The following is a 23954-nucleotide window of genomic DNA, read 5'->3' as shown; positions in this document are numbered from 1 at the left end:
ACGATCAAATTTAAAGGAAGAGGGTCAAAGATCTGACTGGGACACTTGTGCATAGGGAAGTCGGGTGGTGCTGTGGGCCTGACCGGGACTCTTGTGTGAAGTAAGTCAGGTTGTCAGTGCAAGGGGAGGGGGTTAATTATAATAGTGGCACATTTAGTGCAGCAGTTAACACAATGTTTTGACAGCCCCAGCGATCAGGATTCAAATTTAAATTTTGTAAGTTACGGGAATTACTTGATTAAAGACTACAATATTGATTTTATTTTTCAAATTTACATTTTCCACTTTTTTTTGTGTTTTAAACAGAATATTCTTAATACAGGTGTATTAGTGAGGCATTTGGAGGAGTGAGTCTCAGTCAAATGGAAAATTCACAAATCCGACACCTGTGATCCCTGTAGGGACTGGATAATGGGGATTTTACTGTATATAATATTGAAAATCAAAACTTCCCACAACCTGCCTAATAGGGAGTTAACAGACATGGAGAGATAGTTATGGAGAGATAGGCAAAGGAATTAATGGGTCTTGATGGAATTGCTTTGAGCTAGCATAAACTCAAATGGCTGAATGTCCTCCCTTTGAAATCATACGAAAATATTAACGAACAAAATCGCACCTTACAGAAACTGCCTGCATTTTTCTGAACAGGTTTCAATCTGAAGAACTGAAGAAACATAGGAGACAGAGTCGGCCATCTGACCTGTTAAAGCTTCTCTGCCCTTCAATAAGATCATGAGTGATCTGGTCATGGACTCAACTTAATTTACCTTCCCATTCCCCAGAATTAATTCCCTTATGGTTCAAAAACCTATCCATCTGTGTCTTCAATGCTTTCAATGAGGCAGCCTCTACTGCTTCCTTGGGCTGAGAATTCCATAGATTTTTGTGGAGAAGCAGCTCCTCCTTATCTCCTTCTGTGGCCATGTTGTGAAAAGAAGTCTCAAACATCAGCTATTTCAAAAATATGCTTAATGTTATAAAAATTACTGGAGAAAAATCAAAGCTTGGCATAGACCCAGAAAGAAAATCTTCCATCTATGCAGCCTCCACAATGTGCTGTCAGGAAAAGAATGTTAAGAGGGATCTGCAAAAGGTTGACTCAAAAACAGAAGTTTTTAAGAAAAAGTGGAAAAAATGGTAGGTAGGTTTATTTTAAGCAATATTCAGCAATTTTGTTACTGCTCCAATCAATATTCCTCCACCAAATTAATAGGAAACTGTTAAACCTGAAAGTCTGCTAATGCAGGGGCCGAGTGCAATATCTAAATGTGCTGGAGAAACTCCGCAGGTCACACAGTATCCATAGGTAGTAAAGAGTAACCAACATTTCAGGCCTTGGCCCTTTACCACATAGACGTGGGTTTCCTTTCACTTCCAATGGGTGCTGCATGACCTGTGGAGTTTCTCCAGTGCACTTGTGCACTACAGAAAAATAGAAAGCAGGATATGACCAGGAGCCATATTTACATATTTTTCAAAACTGTTGCTCAAAGCCAATCAAATAGTCAAAAGTATATTTGGCGCAGGAGTTTTATCAAAATGAGAATTGCAAGACAGCTCTACAATGTCATATGTCCCAAGTGTGCTGGAAACCAAACACTGCAGGGTGAACGATAATATTAACCTCAGTATACCTGCATGTGGCTCTGCATGCATGTACACACAACTGTACTGTACAGCCTGATCTCCAGTAACCTTACACCTATTTCTCACATTCTCATGTATTTCCAGCTGATCAAGTCTGATTCACCACTGTAAGAATGGTTCATGGGAATTTTCTCAACGGCATCACAAATTAAACTGACGTGTACATACAAATACTTTTTGATGGATGAACCCACATTACACCAAGTTATGTCCTAGTGGAAACAACTTGTTGTAACATGCTGTATCGACTGTATCTATAACATGTAGAGACACAGCTAACGTCTTACAAATAAAATCTGGGGATATTGTTTGGGCAGAATGAGGCTCCATACACTTTTATCAATACTCACCACCACCTCCCACTAACTCCAACCAGTGCTTTTTTTTGTTCCCCTCTTTGGAATCCAGTATTAAGAGCTTCACATTTAACCCAGTACAAGTAGTGTTAGTCGTGGGCAAAGGGTCAAATGTGAGATCCAAAATATTCACTGCCTTATCTACAGGGAGCCCCTGCCGTCAGAGAGCAGTAGTAATCATCAAGGGTCCACACCACCCAGAACATGCTCTCTTCTCGCTGCTGCCATCAGGAAAGAGGTAGAGGTGCCTCAAGACTCACACCACCAGGTTCAGGAACCTCTCCATCATCAGTCTCAACAACAAACTCAATCAGGGACTCATTTAAGGACTCTTACTTTGTACATTATTTATTATTGAATATTTATTTTCTGTATTTGACAGATTGTTTACATTTCTCTCTTTAGTATACATAATTTTTCTCGAGCAGTTTTTTTTTACACTACTGATTAGTAGAACTTCTGCCTGGCCCACAGAATGAATCTTGGTGTTATATGTGATGTCATGTATGCACTCTGACAATGAATCTGAACTTTGAACTTTATTATACAAGTTTGTGTTCTAGTGTCTCAAATTAAGAAAAAAGATCAAAGGTCAAATATTTCCAAACTGCATGTGTGAGTTCCATGCTATTAATCTTTAATAATGAGCAATGTAACACCAAAGCAGAAGCTGTTAAAATACAAATGCCCGAAGCGCATAATCTTTCTCGAGTTATTAAAAAGAAAGAATGCTAACAAAGAGTAGATGGGGAATAGGTTGTGTGAATTATTCATTATTTTGATATTAAATTGTCAAAATTCTCAAAAGAATTAAAGCAAATCATTATTTGACCTATTAGGGTGTACGCTTGTTTTGAAAACCAGCATATCCATGAAAGGATTTCCATGAGGCCTGGAGGCACAGCAAGTGAGGTAACACAGAAACCGGTTCCTCGGCCAACATCAATCAGCAAGCATTACACTAATCCCATTTTACTTTCTCACATATCCATCAGATTCTACCACTCACCTCCAAACTAAGGGCTATTTACCATGCCCCATTAACCTACCAACTCATAGGTCTTTGGGACGTGTGAAGAAGTCAACCATTTCAATTCTGTGCCTCACTCCCACACTGACATGTCAGCCCATGGTCTCGTACAATCAAACCAAGGCCACCGTAAACTGAAGGAGCAACACCTAATTTTCTGTCTGGGCACTCTCCATTCGGCTGACATTTATGTTGATTTCTCCAGTTTCTGTTAGCCTTCTCTCCCATTCTCTCTCTTTTCCCCATCCCTCTGTCTTCTATCCTTCAGCTCTCCACCCCTTTCCTCTCCATTCACAGAGCCATCCCCTGGTGTCTGGTGATGTGCCCTTCCTCTCTTATCCACCAATTACCTCCTGCCTGTCAGACTGTGCTCCTCCCCCTCCCCTACCATTTTTTTCAGGCACCTGCCTACCTTTTGCTCATACCGTGATGAAGGGCTCAAGCCCGAAACATTGGTTATATATCTTTATCTTTGCTATATAATGTATGCTGTTTGACCTGCTGAGGTTCTCCAGCAGTGTGTATTTACTTCAATCATGGCTTTTGTGTTTTGCAACTGAGGAAACCTGTGGGTCACAGAGATAAGGTAGGAGACACTACAGAGATAGCCCAAGAGGACAGGTTTGAAGCTGGGTCTCTGGAGCTGCGAGGCAGTGGTTGCACTTGCTGCACCAGTGAGCCTCCCCTCTGTCCTTCTAACAGCTGGACCCCAACATCCCCCACCCCAACCTATTAAGACTGCTGGCCTCCAATGTTACAGAAAATGCCAGACACCGGCCCGGTTTCCCCTCCCCACAAAGCAACAAAACTGCCAGCACCAGTACACTGGCTTCTTTCTCCAAACTATAGGTCCATTCTCCATCCAGCTCACACCACCCAAGCTACTGATCCCTTGCATGCAACTGACACCTTCAGCCGGAAGCCAGTGAGCAAATCTAGGGCACCCACAGGACCTTCCCTGTAATGGGAAGATCTTCAAGACATTCCTCAGCCACCCCTTGTCCAAACAAAGACATCTGGTCTCCACTATCCATCTCCTCTTGGCTCTTTTCCCATGGTAACATGGCATATTTTAGTTTCTGCTAAGCAGAATTTCTTGCATCTTTATGTTAAATTCACATAAAAATTTACATTTTTAATAAAAATAAAAATTTTTATAAAATTTTTATAAATTTTTATAAAAATGAAGACGCTGTTTACATCCAGTACCGCACGGATGGCAGTCTCTTCAATCTGAGGCGCCTGCAAGCTCACACCAAGACACAAGAGAAACTTGTCCGTGAACTACTCTTTGCAGACGATGCCGCTTTAGTTGCCCATTCAGAGCCAGCTCTTCAGCGCTTGACGTCCTGCTTTGCGGAAACTGCCAAAATGTTTGGCCTGGAAGTCAGCCTGAAGAAAACTGAGGTCCTCCATCAGCCAGCTCCCCACCATGATTACCAGCCCCCCCACATCTCCATCGGGCACACAAAACTCAAAACGGTCAACCAGTTTACCTATCTCGGCTGCACCATTTCATCAGATGCAAGGATCGACAATGAGATAGACAACAGACTCGCCAAGGCAAATAGCGCCTTTGGAAGACTACACAAAAGAGTCTGGAAAAACAACCAACTGAAAAACCTCACAAAGATAAGCGTATACAGAGCCGTTGTCATACCCACACTCCTGTTCGGCTCCGAATCATGGGTCCTCTACCGGCACCACCTACGGCTCCTAGAACGCTTCCACCAGCGTTGTCTCCGCTCCATCCTCAACATCCATTGGAACGCTTACATCCCTAACGTCGAAGTACTCGAGATGGCAGAGGTCGACAGCATCGAGTCCACGCTGCTGAAGATCCAGCTGCGCTGGATGGGTCACGTCTCCAGAATGGAGGACCATCGCCTTCCCAAGATCGTGTTATATGGCGAGCTCTCCACTGGCCACCGTGACAGAGGTGCACCAAAGAAAAGGTACAAGGACTGCCTAAAGAAATCTCTTGGTGCCTGCCACATTGACCATCGCCAGTGGGCTGATAACGCCTCAAACCGTGCATCTTGGCGCCTCACAGTTTGGCGGGCAGCAACCTCCTTTGAAGAAGACCGCAGAGCCCACCTCACTGACAAAAGGCAAAGGAGGAAAAACCCAACACCCAACCCCAACCAACCAATTTTCCCCTGCAACCGCTGCAATCGTGTCTGCCTGTCCCGCATCGGACTTGTCAGCCACAAAAGAGCCTGCAGCTGACGTGGACTTTTTACCCCCTCCATAAATCTTCGTCCGCGAAGCCAAGCCAAAGAAGATGTTAAATTCACATAAAAATTTACATTACTCCTGCACCCCCTTGTAATTTAAACACTTTTTCTGCATCTGCGCCTGCTCTAGACTTTTGCTATCTTGCACGATCATCTGAGACATTTAATCTTCAACTCCATCACATCTTCCCTTTTTGTTCTCTCCTCCTGTCTCTTCATTTTAAAGCACACTTTATCTGCCCATTCCCAGATCGGACAATGTTTACTGTCCTGAAGCATTACTTTGGTTTCTCACTCCACCAGTGTTGCTAGTTCAAATGAATGATCCCTGCAATATTTTTGCTCTTACTGATAGAGCACCAGGGAAAATGATCAAGCTCAATTTTGGCTGTACACTGGGGCAGACAACAAACGTTTTAGTGAAAGCATTCAAAATAGGATATTTCAATAAGTAGGTTTAAACATGAAACTTTGATATTCATGGAATTTTAGATGTTCTGGAAATTAGTAACTGCTCGTAACATGATAAAAGACTGGGTGAGGGGGAATTCAAAGCATTTTGAACAACTAGAGACAGACTCTATCGCCAGAAAGTACATTTATGGGTGATATAGTCTATTAAAAATAAGCTGTAGTGTATTACATCAAGTCCTGTGAATGTATTTAACACTGCAATGGCTCATTTTTGCAACACCCACAAGACTAACAGGTTCTGCTAGAACAATAAAATGGCTCACATACCACATTTAACACGTAACAGGAAGATCATGCCAGATGATCTAACTTGAATAGGAAGCTATCAAATACACAAAGTGAATTGAAGCTGGTTCTTAACCAGCATTCCTTAAGACCATAAAATATAGGAGAAAAAATAGGCTGTTCAGCCCATCAAGTCTGCCCCACCATTTAATCATGAGCTGATAACTTTCCCTGTGGCACCATTAACTGAACGAACACTGAACCCACAGTTTCTGCTTGCCATTTGGATGTTTCCTTACAGTGTCAAATGGGTCATGACTGGCCAGAGGTAAATTACTTCAATGTTAATTAAATGAATCTTTGTCACAATCAAGAGTTAAGGGACACAAAATCATCAATAATCATTTTATAATGGCTGTATATAAAAATGGTATTCATCCACAATCTAAATAGGAAAATAAAATAAATATATTTAAAAATTGGATAGGAGAGGTATGGAGGGCTATGGTCTGGATACGTCAATGGTCTAGACCAATGGTTCTCAACCTTTTTCTTTCCACTCACATACCACTTAAAGTATTCCCTATGCCATAGGTGCTCTGTGATTAGTAAGGGATTGCTTAAAATGGTATGTGGGTAGAAAGAAAAAGTTTGAAAACCACTGTTTTAATCGTACCTCATTGACTCGTTATGTGCACGGTTTCATAACTCCAAAGGAAATTGGCCAATGACAATTTTTCTCAAGCAAAATATTTCAGTAACAATTGGGTCTGGAGCAGTGATCTCAACCTTCCCTTCCCACTCACATACCATCTTAGGCAATCCCTTACTAATCACAGAGCACCGATGGTATACGGATTACTTAAAGTGGTATATATATGTGAGTGGAAAGAAAAAGGTTGAGAACCACTGATCTAGACAGAACAGTTCAACATATACTAGATAGGCTGAAGGGCCCATTTCTGTGCTGGAGTATTCTCCAGTTCTAGGAACTTTTTTCCACAATCCCAGTACTCTGAAGGAATTTCTTCTTTCTTCTTTTCTTTGGCTTGGCTTCGCGGATGACGATTTATGGAGGGGTATGTCCATGTCTGCTGCAGGCTCGTTGGTGACTGACAAGTCCGATGCGGGACAGGCAGGCACGGTTACAGCGGTTGCAAGGGAAAATTGGTTGGTTGGGGTTGGGTGTTGGGTTTTTCCTCCTTTGTCTTTTGTCAGTGAGGTGGGCTCTGTGGTCCCAATGAAGAATAATTGCCATCCCAGAAATACAGAGGAAAAACTTTGCCAAATAAATCATATTTCCTCACATCACCTGTACACAACTTCAGGGTGTATTGGAAAGACATGACACTGATCAGTGATTTGTTTTCCTCAGAGACAAGCCACCATTAACAATTTCATTGTCATGAGAGGGAGCTTGAACATTTGTAAGAGGGTCTCCTTACAGGAGATGGAGAAGCATCTGCAGGACTACTTTGAATCGATGGACTGGAACATATTCAAGAACTCATCCATAGACTTCATCAAGACCTGTGTGAATGAGTGTGTGCCCAGGTGTTCCCCAACCAGAAGTTTTGGATGAATCAGAGACTCCGCAATCTGCTGAGAGTGAGAACAAGAATGTCTAAGGCCGAGGATCGAAATCTTTGTAAGAAATCCAGGTATGACCTGCAGAAGGCCATCTCTGAAGCAAATTGACAATTCTGGAGGAAGCTAGAGACAGAGACTGATTCACGGCAGCTATGGCAGGGATTGCAGGCCATTACAGCCTACAAAGCGAAGGTGATGGATGACTATAGATGACTATGATGCTTCACTACCTGATGAGCTGAACACCTTCTATGCCTGCTTTAAGAAGAACCACCAAACAGTCCCTACTAGAATCACAGAGAAGGCTGAGGACCCTGTGATATCTGTCCCTGAGGGTGATGTCAGAACATCATTCAAGAGGGTGAGCCCTCGCAAGGCGTCAGACCCTGATGGGATACCTGGCAGAGTACTGAAAATCTGTGATAACCAACAAACCGGAGTGTTAACGGACATTTTCATCTTCTAATTGCTGCAGTCAAAGCTTCCCACCTGCTTCAAAAGGGCATCAATCATCCCGGTGCCAAGAAGAGTAGTGTGAGCTGCCTCAACGACTATTGCCTAGTAGCACTAATTTCAACTGTGATGAAATGCTTTGAGAGGGCTGGTCATGCCCAGAATTAACACGTACCTAAGTAAAGATCTGGATCTGCTGCAATTCTCGTATTGTCACAGTCGCTCCACAGCAGATGCAATATCGCTGGCTCTCCACTCAGCTCTGGATCATCTCAAAAACAGCAATTAATACATACGGCTGCTCTTCATAGACTACAGTTCGGCCTTCATTACTAATATTCCCTCAGTGCTGGTTAAGAAGCTACAAACTCTAGGCCTCCGTACCCCTCTCTGCAACTGGATCCTTGTCTTTCTCAGTAGAAGACCATAGTCCGTACAAATTGGAAACAACGTCTCCTCCTCACTGATCATCAGCACAGGTGCGCCCAAGGATATGTGCTTAGCCCACTGCTCTATTCATTATACACCCATGACTGTGTGGCCAGGCCCAATTCCAATGCCATCTACAAGTTTGTCAATGAAACCACATCTTAAGGAACTCCCTACCACAGAAAGTTGTTGAGGCCAGTTTGTTAGATACATTAGAAAGGCAGCTGGATGTGGCCCTGCTGGCTAAAGGGATCAAGGGGTATGGAGAGAAAGCAGAAATATGGTACTGAGGTCATACATTCAGCCATGATCGTTCTGAATGGTAAAGCAGGCTTAAAGAGCTAAATGGTTAGTTCCTGCTCCTACTTTCTATGTACCTATTCTTGTACATTTCCTCTTCCTCCTCTCCAATGCAGACATATCGATCCTGTCATGGGACTTATAAACAGTACAGAAGCTGGGTTCTAATTATCAACACTATCCCCTCTCCAGCTGATCAATCAGTTTATTGGCCTGTTCTGCTAAGGGTCTCTGGACAAACACTCCCCACTGCTCCTCTGCACTTCTTAATATCCTCTCTTCCTCCCTTTACTTTGTTGCACTTTCCCAAAGATATTACTGCACTTGAAGAGCTTGATATAGGTTGACACAAAATCATGGGCCGGAGGGCCTGTACTCTGTTTTATGTTCTATTTGTCATTTTTCTGCTGAACTGACTATGCCATCATATCTTCCTGACTGTAAACCAACTTCCAAAGTTCAGATTTTTTGTTGGAACACATACATGACGTCACATACAACACTGAGATTCTTTTTCCTGTGGGCCAGGCAGAATTTCTACTTATCAGTAGTACAAAAAAAACTGTACTCAAGAAAAGACATGTATACAAGAAAGTGAAATGTAAACCAAAGTAAATGTAAGCAAACTGACTGTGCAATATAAAAAAAGCAAAGCAGTTCCCAGGTTGAAGCATCTGATTTACAAACAACTCATGCTTACATACTGAAAAGTGACCAGAAGTAGAATCCTGTGAACTTCTGGTTTGATCGTGGTTATGCTGTGGGATTCTCTTGCATAATGCTGCCGTCACCCAGCACTGTGAGAGAGTAGCGTACCACATTGTGTGGGAACATTTGAAAGGGGGGAGTGAGCAGGGAGCGAGGGAGGGGAAAGCGAGCGGGAGGGAGGGAGGGGAGAGCGGGAGCGAGGGAGGGGTGAGATGGAGGGGGGGTGAGATGGAGGGGGGGGCGAGTGAACAGGAGGGAAGGAGCAAAGATGGAGAAGGGCCATGGGGTCGGGGTGCTGCATCTCTCTAACATCTCCTCCTGTGAGTGTTAACTTTCAATCATGATCTTATGACCATATAAAGTTACTTCTATTATTACATACAGAACTGTATTTTTACCTGTATCATTATTATGTACTGTATTATGTTTAGGATGTTTTAGTGTATTGGGAAGTGTTTTATATGCAAATAAAGGTAAAAAAAATATATACTAAGATAAATATTTGACAAACTGATGTTAAATAAGGACCATATGTACCTGTTTGGATTTGAATACAAATTCGAGTTAAAGACAGACTTGGGTAATGGAACTCATTTTTAACTTGACGACCACCTGTATAATCAGTAATGAATAATGCAAAAAGAAAGAATCCTTAAAAAAGTTTGTTGATGAAGAGTCTGATGGTGGAGGGAGAGCAGCTGTTCCTGAACCTGGTGGTGCAAGTCTTGTAGCACCTAGACCTGTTTCCTGATAGCAGCAGTGAGAACAGACTGTGTGCTGGGTGGTGTGGATCCTTGATGATTGCTGCTGCTCTCCGATGGTAGCGTTCCCTGTAGATGTTCTCAATGGTGGAGCGGGTTTTGTCTGTGATGTCCTGAGCTGTGTCTATTACCTTTTGGAGAGCTTTATGCTCAGAGGCATTGGTGCCCCCATACTATACCATGATGTCGCCAGTCAGCAGACTTTCCAATAGACATCTGTGGAAGTTTGCCAAGGTTTTTGATGTCATACCAAATCTTTGCAAACTCCTAAGGAATTAGAGGTGCTGAGGTGCTTCCTTCATGATGACACTAGTGTGTTGGGTCCAGGAAAGATCCTCCGAGATGGTGACTCCCAGGGATTTAAATTTACTCATCCTCCCCACCTCTGATTCCCCCAATGACCTCCAATCATACACCTCTAGTTTTCCCTTCCTCAAGTCCACAATCAGCTCTTTTAGTTTTGGTGACATTGAGATGCCTCATCTAAAAACTTAGTTTATCACGTCTCCTACAATCCAAAGTAATATCCAAACAATTGCAAATGTAGTTGATCTGACAAAATGCACAACAATAAATACATGGCATATTGAGTTGGTATAGGAAAGGGGGTCCTCAAATTAGCAAGGAACCAGGCATGGCTTCAGGTTAAATGCACAAAGGATTTTTCAAGATTCCTTTTCTTGTTATGTAAAAATACAAAATTGTACTATACATGAAATTTTCCATTTGCCTGCCATAGGCAAAGAGTCACCATGTGCATTGCCTGGTTCCTCTTACAGTAAGAGAACGAGAAGCAAAAGAGTCCCTTCAGAAGCAGAGTCTCTGTGAATTCACTTCCAGTGCTGCCTCAGCCTCTGCAGCCACACAGACCTCTGTGAGACCCATCAGAAAACCGAGCTCGAGATTCAAATCTCTGATACGATCAGGTAGCCTGCAAACTTACAGGCCCTTTGGGAATCTTTCTTGCCCTCCCGATTCGAATAACTGGTTCCCATGAGCCCGTGTGGGTCCTTTGACTGCAAGTCTCCAACAGCACACAGCCTCCGAGTCCTTCAGCTGCTGAACCCCTCACTGGTCTACTGCATCTCCTAAGTTTTTCCTTCTCAACAGGGCACTCAAGTTTGGAGAGATGACCAACAGACAATGGCCAACAAGAAGCCTATGTAATATATGTTAATATCCCAGTCTCCATCACCACCTTTGACTAAATGCCTGTACCAGTGCATAAATGAAAGGTTTAAAAAGAGATAGAAGCACAGTGGAAGGGATTGCAAGAGCTGTAAATATTGGAAGCCTTGAAATCATCTTGACATTTCACCACAGGTTCATTCGATTCGTGAAGGCTTTGGGAGCATTTCCCTTCTGGTTTCAATTAATATTCATTTCTAGGAAATGGAGAATGGATGCCTGTGATGACCAAAGCCCTGAATACTCGGTTTGCTCCTCAAATATTATGGTGGGCAGCACTTTCAATAAGAGGTAAGGGCCCAACAAAATGGCAACATAATCACCATAAAATCCTACACAAAATACAAATCTGTAGTAAATCTACCCAGTAAAAATTAGTATAATCCTCTTTAGTCATTAAGCAATACCACTACAATTAGAAATTCTCATTGTAATTGTTATTCATTTCATTGAGGGTCACTTACCAATATCAAGAACCCTCTGTTTGGCTGTATGCTGTCGAGAATGCCAGTATTTCCAATATTTCAGTTGTTCATCACGATTTTTATCTTCACTGAATACCACCATTATTACACTCTGGGGAAATGGATTATTCACATTAAGTTCTATCGTCTGCACCTTCCGAAAAGTAACAAAGAATCAAATATTGATCTTATTTTTCATGATTATACGTTACCTGGAGACAAACTTTGCAGCACATTCCATGCCTTTTTCTCAATTGATAGTAATACCTTAAAATTACCCTGTAAACACTTGTCACTTATTGTTAGCAGAAAGCCCAATATTTCTTTCTGCAATAAAACTTTCCAGAGAGTTTTTTTAAAAATTGCTTTGAGATGATTGCAGGTTCCAGGTTCCTTTTAGTGTCACATAATAATTCATTAAAAATGTGATATACATGGTGTATTTTACATTCTGTCTGCCATTAAGAGTCGTCATGAGCATTGCCCAGTGCCCCAAACAATAGGAGAAAGAGAAGTAAAGGAGCAAAAGGCTAATGTGTGGCAGCCCACAATTGCGGAGATCGGGCCGGCACATGGCGCGGCAGCAGACGCGGACAGAGATCGCTAAAGCGACTCCCAGGACAATGAACTGGTGGGGGTAGAAGCTGGGGCAGCATCAGACCAACACCCCTAAAATGGCATTGATCAAGCTGCCCTGCTAACTCAGCAGAAACTGGCTGGAGAAGAAGGGCATTCACAAGCATGGATGTTCCCGTCCGCTACTGTTATTCATATGGCTGACTCAGTCAATCAGCAAAAACGGCGGGAACTAGAACAGTATAAAAGCAGCCTTTCCAGCCCTAATAAAGAAGTGAGCTTAACCTGCCACACTGTATGTGAGTGTTTCTTTGTAGCGGTCGGCTACAAGTGAAACATTATTTGGTCCTTCATTCCATTTGTGCTGTTATCAACATTCAAATCTTCATTGTTCATATTCCAAAATTTTTTCCGTATGCAAGCTGCCTTGCTTCACATAACACATCAGTGTAAAAGAGTTCCATTTAAAAAAAAAACATGGCATCCTGCAGTTTTAAGAGAAAATTCTATCCGGCAGAAGAGCAGGTTGGGACTGAATGCATGTTTTAACACCCCAGCATTTTTTACACATTAGTTAATTGGAGTCTGACGGCAGTTTTCATGAATGGCAATTTAACATGTGCCATCACCTTCAAATCAGAAGTTACATGGCACAGAGAGCTGCATTGTTAAAAAGATTCAAGTTCAAGATTCTTAATGACCACCACTGCAGAGTATGGTACACACCAAGTTTCAAGTCAGCTCGGTCACAAAGAAGGACATAGTTAGAAAATTGTCACGAATGTAGTACTACTGGCCCTGGTTTTCAGACTGTTGTTATGCTGGGCAGGATGTAGAAGATATGATTCAGTACCCAATTCAGGCCAAGATAGTAAAACAAAACTGTTAAAAAAAAATTGTCAATGTTCAGGCTGTTGAAGCCACTTTTATTTGGATGCCTTTATAAATGTTGGAAGAAAGAGCTACTATCCTACAAAACTGTGTACTTGGAAGAATGGAAGAAAAATTGTGAATGTTGGAAATGGCAAGTTGTTTTAAGTCCTAGATTTCAATGAGTTTCAGGTATTTTCTAGATTTTATGGTGTCAGATTTGTGGTTGGAAACATTCTGGCAACATACTGTACACGTCAGTTAAAACTGGTACAATGTGGAAAGGTTACAGCTATGTTAGGGCACTGTCTTTCAGATGAGACATTAAACTCTCTACCACACTGAGGATTCCTAAATCAGTATTTTGAAATAGAGCACCCTGGGACTTCAAGCACACAGCAGAGCAAGGACACTAATATTTCACTTACAATTATGAGCATCAACTTCTCCCTGATTCATCACTCATCTACACACTGGTAGTTATCTTACCAACAAGAGGTGGGAAGAGCATTTAGGGGTCTCAACGTGCTTCAGAGATGGGAAAGAAGCAACAGTGTGAATTGAAACAGTGGCGGGGGAGAGGGGCGGGTGTGAGGGTGGACTTGGGCGAGGAGGTGGTGGGAGTTCAAGGATTAAATATTTTCCTCAGCTTCAGCAATGCGGGATTACAAATGTGTTGTCCCACAATCAGTGCCCCCCTATCCCCCAAGGAAATTGTGGTCCAAACATTCCTGTGGCATTCCAAATTGTGCACAGGGAGCAGCTTCACACTGCACATCCTGGCAAAGAAATCACATCAGGTTGCATGGGTTATATTATATCATTGGTTGAATTTCATGACTGCTGTGACTTGACTCTGTTATACATTTCAGTCAAAAAAAAAAATTGCTGAGAAAAACCTTCAGCATAAACACGATTAAATTTCTCGGCAACAATTGAAAACAGGAACTCCTTTGCAAAGCTGAAATGATTAAATATTAGTCACCTGAGCAGGTCACAATTGTGTGCAACATTTGGAATGGCTGAATTAACATGTTTAATACCACAAAAGACAGTGATTCTCCCATCCACACCTCCTCAAGACAGAAATTGGGAAGCTTTTCAAACTCCCACCGATCCCCAATTAAACAGAAAACAGGAGCCCTGGAATTATTCTCACAGAACTCAGCAATTACATAGGAATGCAGGTCTTTCCCCTTAATGCTGAATATACCAAAACAATCTCCTTCAGGCATGAGTACAACTTTTTAATAAATGCACTATTTTTTGACATGAACTTAAAATGTCCCTGCCATTTCACATAAAGTGTCAATGAAGGCCAATTTAAGATGAAGGGCAATGTAGCCACTTACCCTAACTTTGCTAATTGGATGACGAAGGCATTTGTTGGCTCCAGTCTCCCTGAGTGTTATGGCATAAAACTGTCCTTTGTTCAGGTAAGACATTGGCCCCTCCCCTTGCTTCTGGCGCAAGGATTTTGTTGCTTCCAATGTGTAGTGGAATGAATCTCTGCAACAAAGCAAGAATTATCAATGTGTGGATAAACAGTCGACAGAAACACATGCAGGACTTGGCAAAAGACAATATTAGCAATTTGCACTTAGACTCATTGCTAAAAGTTAAATTTAATTTTAGTTAAACTGAAAACGCACACGACAGGAGATGCAGGAATCTGGATCAAATAACAATCTCCTGGTAGAACTCAGCAACTCAGTAGGAGAAAGAATGGTCAACACTTCATCAAGACTGAGGAAGGGATCGATGAAGGATATCTACCTAAAATGTCAACATTCATTTTCTCTCACAATGTTGCTCTAGCCACTGAGGTCCTCCAGCAGAGTGATTTTTTTAAAAAATTTGGTTGTCAGTTATGATCATTGTAGTTCTTGCAGAGAATTATTATGGCTAAAGGTTTTGTATTTAAATGAATGCAGCATAAGAAATCAAGTGGATGACCTTGTAGTACATCTGTAGATTGGTAGTTAGGTGAAGAATTATAGGAAGGGGGCTTCTGCTGCAGTAAGTAGGCCAACAAAAAGTCCACAGCTGCAGAAAATAGCATGACTAGAATGGGATGGGAGCATGAAGCGAGAGATATGGCGTATCAGAAAGTTGTTGGATTGTAAATCGCAGACGCTGCGAAGAACAGAAGTAGCAAAAACATTAGATTGCCAAAGTAAAAAAACCATTTAAAATTACATTGAAAAATGCACATAGGCACCCACCTAAAGGACAATACAAGTAGAACCCAACTTACAATGGGGTTCATTGTCAGGAATCGCATCGTAAATTGAAATTGGGCAAAAATAAAGCGAGATTTCACTGACAAAAAACATGAGATTTCCACTTAAAAAAACATGAGATTTTGCCAAAAAAAAACACAAGAACAGAACCATCGTAAATTTGAAATATCATATCTCAGGACATCTTAAGTTGGGATCTATCTGTATATGCTGAGCAAGATTACTGTGTACTTTGAGTGAGGTTCTATGCAGGGAATGAGTTACATTGCTTACTTTTTCTTTGACCTCCTCACTCCCGCTAGCGAAAGATAATAAAAAAGTGATTGTAGCACTTTGGTTTTGCTGTTTGTTTTATTACAGCGTCGGTTAACTTTAACAGGTATAATTGGCAGGTAATAAAGGCCAAAGCCAGCACGGTTTCCTTAATGGAAAATTTTGGTTGACAAACCTATTGGAATTCTTTGAAGAAGCGACAAACGTGCCAGATAAAGGAGATACAGTGGATGTTGTGACAGTAAAATCCCCATCATCCGGAATTCAATCAACCGCAAACTCAAACAACCAGCAAGAAAAAAAAATCAAGGAAATTAATTAATAAATAAATACAACTGGGCAGCTGAGACTTTGTTGGACATGCGTAGGTTTGCCCCACTGAACTAGCAATGTTCCTCAATGCATTTGGATTCTTTTCACTGTCATCACTTGCATAGAGGTGAGTCGGGTTGTCAGCATGAGGAAGGTCAGACAAGGGCCTGACCGGGAAACTTAAGTGGAGGTGATTCAGGTTGCATTGCCGAAAATGGGAGCAAACATTCAGCTAGAAGAGTGGCCCCGTTGTGCCCTGCCTGCAGCAGCTGTTTGAATAAAGTTTCAATAAAGTTGTGTTTGAATAAAAGAGCAGCACCCAGGATGAAGAGCCAGCAGATGCTGCTGGCTGCTTGAGCAACTCTCCCAAAGTGCCTACCCATGTCTGCCGAGTGAGAATCTTTATTTGTATAAGTATTAAGGATATTAGTAAGGCTTTATCTGCAAATTTGGGGAGGGGATTAATTACATCGGTGGCATGGTTAGCGTAGCAGTTAGCACAATGCTGTTAAAAGTTTCAGCGATCAGGTTTCAAATTTAAAGTTTGTAACTTACGGGAATTACTTGATGAAAGTGAACGTTACATAATTAAAAACTATAATAATAATTTTTTTTCCAGATTACTTTATATTTTCCACTGTCTTTTGTCTTTTAAATTGTATATTCTTAATGCAGGTGTATTAGTCAGGCATTGGAAGAGGGAGTCTCAGTCAATCAGAAAATTTGCATTTTCGGCATCCACAATCCCCATAGGTGCCAGACATTGGGGATTTTATTGGTTTTGGATTTTGAGAAGTCATTTGACAAAGTCTGCACATAAGTCTACTTAATAAGGTAAGTATGACAGGAAACATATTAGTGTGGGTAGAGCATTGGCTGATTGGCAGGAAGCAGAGTCAAAATACAGGGATCATATTCTGGTTGGCTGTTAGTTACTCGTGGGGTTCCACAGGGGTTGGTTGGTGTTGGGGCCACTTCTTTTTATGTTGTATATTTAGATTATGGAATGAATGGCTTTGTGGCCAAGTTTGCAGATGATACGAAGGTAGATGGAGGAGCTGGTAGTGTTGAGTAAACTCAGAGGCTGCAGAAGGATTTGGACAGATGAGGAGAATGGGCAGATAAGTGGCAAATGAAATATGCTCTTTGGTAGAAAACATAAACAGGCAGACTATTTTCTAAATTTTGGAGAAAAATGAGAATGCCTGGATGCAAAGGGACCTGGGAGTCCTCTTACAGGATAGCCTGAAAGTAAACTTGCAGGTGGTAAGGAAGGCAAATGCAATATTTGCATTCATTTCAAGAGGTAATAGAATATACGAGCAGGGATGTGATGGTGAGGCTTCATAAAGGGACTGCTGACACCTCACTTGGGAGTATTGTGAGCAGTTTTGGGCTCCTCAGTTAAAGGATGTGCTGATGCTGTAGAGGATTCAGAGGAGGTTTACACGGATGATTCTGGGAATGAAGGGATTTATTATACGAGGAGCATTTGACAGCTCTTGGCTGCACTCTTTAGAATTTAGGAAAATGAGGGGTAACCTCATCAAAACATTTTGAAATACGTGGACAGAGCAGATGTAGAAAGGTGTTTCCCACAGTGAGAGAGACAAAGAGGGCACAATTTTAGGATTGGAGAGCACCTGCATAGAACACAGATGTAAAGTCATTTCTTTAGCCAGATGGTGGCAAATCTGTGGAATTTGTTGCCACAGATGGCTGTGGCAGCCAGGTCATTGGGTGTATTTAAGGCATCAAAGCTTAAGGGGAGAAGGCCGGCCCATGGGGATGAGTGAGAAAATGGATTAGGTCATGATTAAATGGCAGCAGACCCAATGGGCTGAATAGCCTGTTTCTGTTCCTGTGTCTTAAATTTATAAATTTAGACATACAGCCCAGTATCAGGCCATTTCAGCTCACAAGCCCGTGTCGCCCAATTAACCTACAACCCCAGTATGCTTCAAATGGTGGGAGGAAAACGGTGCCCCAGCAAAAACAAATGCAGACACAGGGAGAACGTACAAACTCCTCATAGACAGCGTGGGATTTGAACCCTGGTCCCAGTCGCTGGTGCTGTAACAGCGTTGCACTAACCACTAAGGTAACCGTGCCACCCGCTAATGGTCTTATGGTCCTGCTTTAATTTCTTCCAATTTTGAATGAATGTTACGTTTTCTGTAAAATGCATGGTTAGGAGCACAGTTATGAAAAAAAGTCCATTGTAAAACTTTATAAAATGTAATTAATATATTGCAATTCGTAAAATACAGAAAGTATTGCAAAGAGTTTACAAGGCCGGTTTACCATCAGAGAGTCACGAATGTCAGAAAGGGCTCCTGAAAAGTGTCCACCTACAGCAAATATATCATTGTGGAAAGGGTGCAGAAAAGATTCACATCACCAGGAATGGAAGGCTTCAGTTGTAAGGAAAGGCAGAAAAGACCTACTATCATCCAGTCCAAGTCCCGCTCAGACTTCAGCACAATCCGACTCAGGTGTGTTGCTATTATGGGCTTTTTTCACAACATTTTGCAGTCCTTTGTTTTTTTTAAAAATGATAACAATTAAAGTGGTCTACCTGAATTTGGGGCTTCTCTCTATAGGTCATCAATTCCACCTGGAGTGTGCATCGGAAAACAGGTAAAAATACCAGAAAGAATAGGACACCTGCCATCAAAGTGTGCAGCAATAGTTTAACACTGACAGCCCTCAACTAAATTCAACTTGTATTTCTTTACTCTTCCTTTTTTCTGTCCATTAACTACTTGTCGGGATGTTGTTTTTCAACACTAGGCACTTTTAATACCTCATGCAAGTATCCAATATTCACAAAAGAATGCAGAGACCATGTGTAATAGTCCATTTCATGCAAATCACATGACAGCTTTGACCCAAAGCAGCCCTCAAGGTGTTCACTTGTCAGGCCTTCACAGAAACTATCAGCTGACATAAAGCTCTGGGACAACAAACGGATGAACACTGGATCTGCCTTGTTCCTGTAACAAGGTGCACTGTATCATTAGATTTCTTGTGCCTTACCCTCCTGCATGATCGTAGATAAATTCTTCATCCCTTAATGAAGGACTCCGGTATTTCTGCAATTATAGGGGGAGGAAAGGCAGACATTAGCAATGGATTCATGCATTGAAGTTAAAAAGTAGATTATGAAAGTTTTGATGGTCTTTTTGACCATTACTTAAAGCTTAGCAATCCAAGTTAGAATGTCAAATTCAAATTCAAATTTACTGTCAGAGTATATACATGACATCACATACAACTCTGAGATTATTTTTCCTGTGGGTCAGGCAGAATTTCTACTTATCAGTAGTGCATAAAAGAAGCTCCAATCAAGAAAAGATACACATACAAAATAGAGAAATGTAAACAAGGCAGCAAACAAACTGTGCAACACAGAAAATTAATATTCAATGATAAATAATGAGCAAAGTGTCCTTAAATGAGTCCCTGATTGAGTTTGTTGTTGAGGAGTCTAATGGTGGAGGGATAGCAACTGTTCCTGAACCTGTTGGTGTGAGTCTTGTGGCACTGCTCCCTCTTGCCAAGGAGTTTGATGTCATCCCAGACTTCCATCAACTCCTGAAAAAGTAGAAGCACTGACGTGCTTTCTTCATGATGACATTCTTGTGTTGGGTCTTCACGATGACATTCTTGTGTTGGGTCTAGGAAAGGACCTCCAAGATAGTGACTCCGAGAAATTTAAATTTGATCACCCTCTCCACCTCTGATCCCTCAATGACCACTGGATCGTATACCTCTGGTTTTCCTTTCCTGAAGTCTACAATCAGCTTCTTGGTTTTGGTGACATTGAGGGTGAGGTTGTTGATGATGCACCATTCAGCCAAGTTTCTACTCTCCCTCCTGTATGCTGACTGATTGCCTCCTTTTATACAACCCACTACTGTGGTATTGTCAGCAAATTTGTTATTGTCGTACCGAGCCACATAGCTATAGGTGTAAAGTGAGTAGAGCAGGGGACTAAGAATTCAGCCCTGTGGTGCTTCGGTAGTGATGGAGATTGTGGAGAAAATGTTCTTACCAATCCTCACTGATTGTGGTCTTGAGGTGAGGAAATCCAGGATCCAATTACACAGTGGAAGTCACAAGTTACCGAGTTTTCACTGTCATATATTATATTGATAATTCAAGTGTTTTATTTGGCTATCTACCGCTTCTCTCTCCCTGAATTACAAATTACAGGATGAAAGAATTCTCCTCGTACCTCCCAAAAGACATGCACCGATCTAACTCTGACAACCATGGGTTACATCCTAAAGTGCTTCCCCATGTCTTGACCCTACCACATGAACAAGTGACAATTATGGCCCAAACCTTGTCCATTGCAGTTTAATGACTGCAAGCCACAATGGGTCCACTTAGCTGCATCTTGTTGTCCTTGCCATTCCTTAGTGCTTGTAGCCCTGCTTCTGATTTGCCTGCTTCTCACCACACTACCTGCCTGACTGTGACCTTGATGATAGTCCCCAGAAATCTATTACTATGGAAGAGCAAAGGAGACCATGACTTGTGGAGTGCAGATTGCAATCAATGGCTCAAGGAAGGACTCAGCGCTCCCCATGTATTCCCCCCGTCCCACCCCTAATTCTTAACGGGACACAGAGCAACAGGGCTGCTTAATATCAAGCAATTGGTCTGCAGTTAGAGTCCCAGGCATGTGACATCCAGGGATCACATATTCATGACCATATCCAGACCATTCTGTTATTCTGGATTCTGGTTCACATCCAGTCCTAAACTCAGATGATGTGAGTTGGCAGGTATGGGTCTTTGGTACTGGCTGGCAGGTGCGAGTTGTTGTAAATTCAGGTATGACAAGATGAAAAGTAGATGTCGTGAGTGGGGCAGTGAGTGAGACTGCAAGGGGGTCAATCAATTGGGAGACAAGTGAAGCAGTGGGTGATGCAAAACGCAGGAAAGCAGCAGAGTAGCAACACCGTGTATTTGGAAACGTGGGATGGCAACAGAGTAAGGAATCTGCAAGTAGAAGAGAGAGGACACAGGTTTCGATAAGCAAACAAACATTGCAGTTCTGATTTATGTCTGTCTTAAACAAAATACTCTTCTTTTGATTGCCCCCCCCACCCCCCCAGAAGAGGTTTGGATTGCCAATCTGACCCTTCCCAGAAGAATGTTATACACTATTGATTTAGACCAGCCATTCTCAACTTTTTTTGGCGATGGCCCCATTAGGATTCTGCTCAAAGTTTATGGGGCCCCTACCCTGTGAAGCAGTAAAGTTTAGCTGATTTACTTCGTACTTCTCTCCTACGGAATACATAAACAAAATTAAAAATATTTTGAGTTTAGTCCGTAAACCTCCTTAAATGTACTGTGCCCCCCTTAATCCCATTTGCCTACTTGGGGCCACAGCCCACCCCAAAACATTTCTATGTACCTGTCTAAATGTCTTTTAGATGTAAAATTGTTCCTACCTCTGATGCGTCGTTAGTGGATTTTAAATTTCCACTTAGCAGGCTGAAATGAACATCAGAGAAGATTCAATCACAAAAAAACTGAGAATTGGCAAGAAACAATTTGCAACAGGGAATAATGTCCCTTTAATAAGATGAAAGGTTTTCAAATTGTTTAAGTTAAATCAAGTCAAGTTTATTGTCATCTGATTGTACAAGTACAACCCAATGAAACAGCGTTCTCATGTCATTGGTGCAAAACACACAGACAAACAACCAGACATAACACTCATACAGACACACAATACATATGCAGGACAACTATCCACATGTACAAATAAATAAATAATGTTTCATGAAGATGTGAGTCAGAGGGTTAGTGTGATCAGTTCCTTTGGTCGTTCAGCGTTCTCATTGCCTGTGAGAAGAAGCTGTTCCTCAGCCTGGTGGTGCTGGGTCTGATACTACTGTATCTCTTCCCTGACGGGAGCAGCTGAAAGATGCTGTGTGCAGGGTGGGAGGGGTCCTTAATGATGTTGTGCACCCTCTTCAGGCAACAATCCTGGTAGATCACATCGCTGGGGAGTTTACAGTGCTTTGGGGTCCATTGAGAATGGCTCATTTAGACAATTGGAAATGAAGATTTCCCTGTGTATGACAGATTATCAATGCAAAGAGGTTTCTCAAGAGCAGAATGAAGACAAGAATTCCAACATTTTCACACACACAACGGCTTTATATGGGCAGTGGCATGGTTAATGATTATTCTTCCACAATAATTCTGTTTGTTGCTTTGTGGAGATCACCATTGGAAAACATGACATATCTAATCTGGCACATACCCAAAACATTAATGGACTACTTTGCTCATCAAATTGATCCAGTAAGGAGACAAGACATAAAATAATACATTAATGTATAGTCAATTCATAAATTCATTGCATAGTTAGTCAAACCAACAAATAAATGTTAATGAAAAAGTAATGTGTTAGTGAGTGAGTATATTTCATTTGCAGATTGCATCACCACCACAAAAGATGCAGAACTTATATTATCTTCAACCAATCAGCCAATTATAATTACGTCGGGTAGAAAGAAGTCCCCATAATGAGGATCCATCAGCTCCATTTAGAGCACATTAGACCTAAATATGGACACCATTAAATCGGATTTTTCATTAAAAATGTTATCTTATTTATTTGAATAACACTCCTCTACCTGATTATCCATGCATTTACACTAGATTTCAATTATAAAATTTATTACAAATATTTTTTGATAATTATAAAAGTTGTTACAAACATTGTAACAAGCATGGTTTGTATAGGTAATAAAACCATAATACATAGGAACAGAAATTAGCTATTCAGCCCATCAAGTCTGGCCCTGCCATTTAATATGAGCTGATCCATTTTCCCAATCAGCCCCACTGCCTGGCCTTCTCCCCATAATCTTTGATGCTCTGGCTAATCAAGAACCTATCAATCTCTGTCTCAAATACACCCAATGACCTGGCCTCCACAACTGCCTGTGGCAACAAATTCCACAGATCTACCACCCTCTGGCTAAAGAAATTCCTCCACATTTCTGTTCACAGATGACACCCTTCAATCCAAAATTTGTTCCCCTTTGTCCTAGACTCTTCCACCATGGGAAACAACCTTTCTATATCTACTCTATCCAAGCCTTTCAACATTCTAAATGTTTTCATGAGATTTCCCACCCCCACCCCCCCTCATTCTTCTCAATTCCAATGAGAACAGGCCAAGAGCTGTCAAGAGCATATTTTACACAAATATCTTGTTAATGATAATGCAGGCGGCAGTCTCCTGCTTCAATAGATACTTAAAGTAAATACATCAATGGAATTGCTGAACAAATGCCAGACAAAAGAATATCAAATATTAGTGTAATCAGATGAAGAGATAATGGCTAAAATTGTGGTTGCACAGGCATAAAAGCAACCTTCTCTCTTAATATTATATAATTCTAACAAGAACTGATGCCATCTACAGATGTACAGTTTATGCAGAAATCTAAAACTACATTTCTATGATGTCCTAGTCCAACAATTGCTACCAGCTATGTAGACACCACCAACCTAGGATCACTTTTTTTTCTCCCACATGCCAATCCTATTGTAAAAGCCATTGAGAATGTTAAAACTTGCAAAATAAAGGTAATATAAACACAGGCATGGTGGAGGAACTCAGCAGGTCTCACAGACCCCTTAGGAGGTATAGATATATAGCCAACATTTTGGGCCATGCCCTATTCAAAGTATGAGCAAAAAAAGCCAGCTAGGTGCCTGAACAGAAAGGCTGGGGGAGGAGGGAAGAAAGGGCAGGCGGAGGACTTAAGGCAG

The 23954-nt window shown here is 41.6% G+C and overlaps 1 protein-coding gene across 3 annotated transcripts in view; it reads right to left on the bottom strand.

Annotated features, from left to right (window-relative positions):
• grhl2b (grainyhead-like transcription factor 2b) overlaps positions 1-23954 on the bottom strand; it is a 580987-nt gene that overhangs the window by 66371 nt on the left and 490662 nt on the right. For all 3 annotated transcript variants that reach the window (XM_069920439.1, XM_069920440.1, XM_069920441.1), the window contains 3 exons: positions 19179-19234; positions 14664-14820; positions 11866-11977 (listed from right to left, as the gene is read on the bottom strand). In XM_069920439.1, the coding sequence (XP_069776540.1) occupies positions 11866-11977; positions 14664-14820; positions 19179-19234 (325 nt within the window). The remainder of the gene's footprint in view (positions 1-11865; positions 11978-14663; positions 14821-19178; positions 19235-23954) is intronic.

The sequence above is a fragment of the Narcine bancroftii genome, chromosome 2, assembly GCF_036971445.1.
Source record: "Narcine bancroftii isolate sNarBan1 chromosome 2, sNarBan1.hap1, whole genome shotgun sequence".
NCBI classification, from domain to species: Eukaryota; Metazoa; Chordata; class Chondrichthyes; order Torpediniformes; family Narcinidae; genus Narcine; species Narcine bancroftii.
This window is presented reverse-complemented; position numbering and strand designations above follow the sequence as displayed.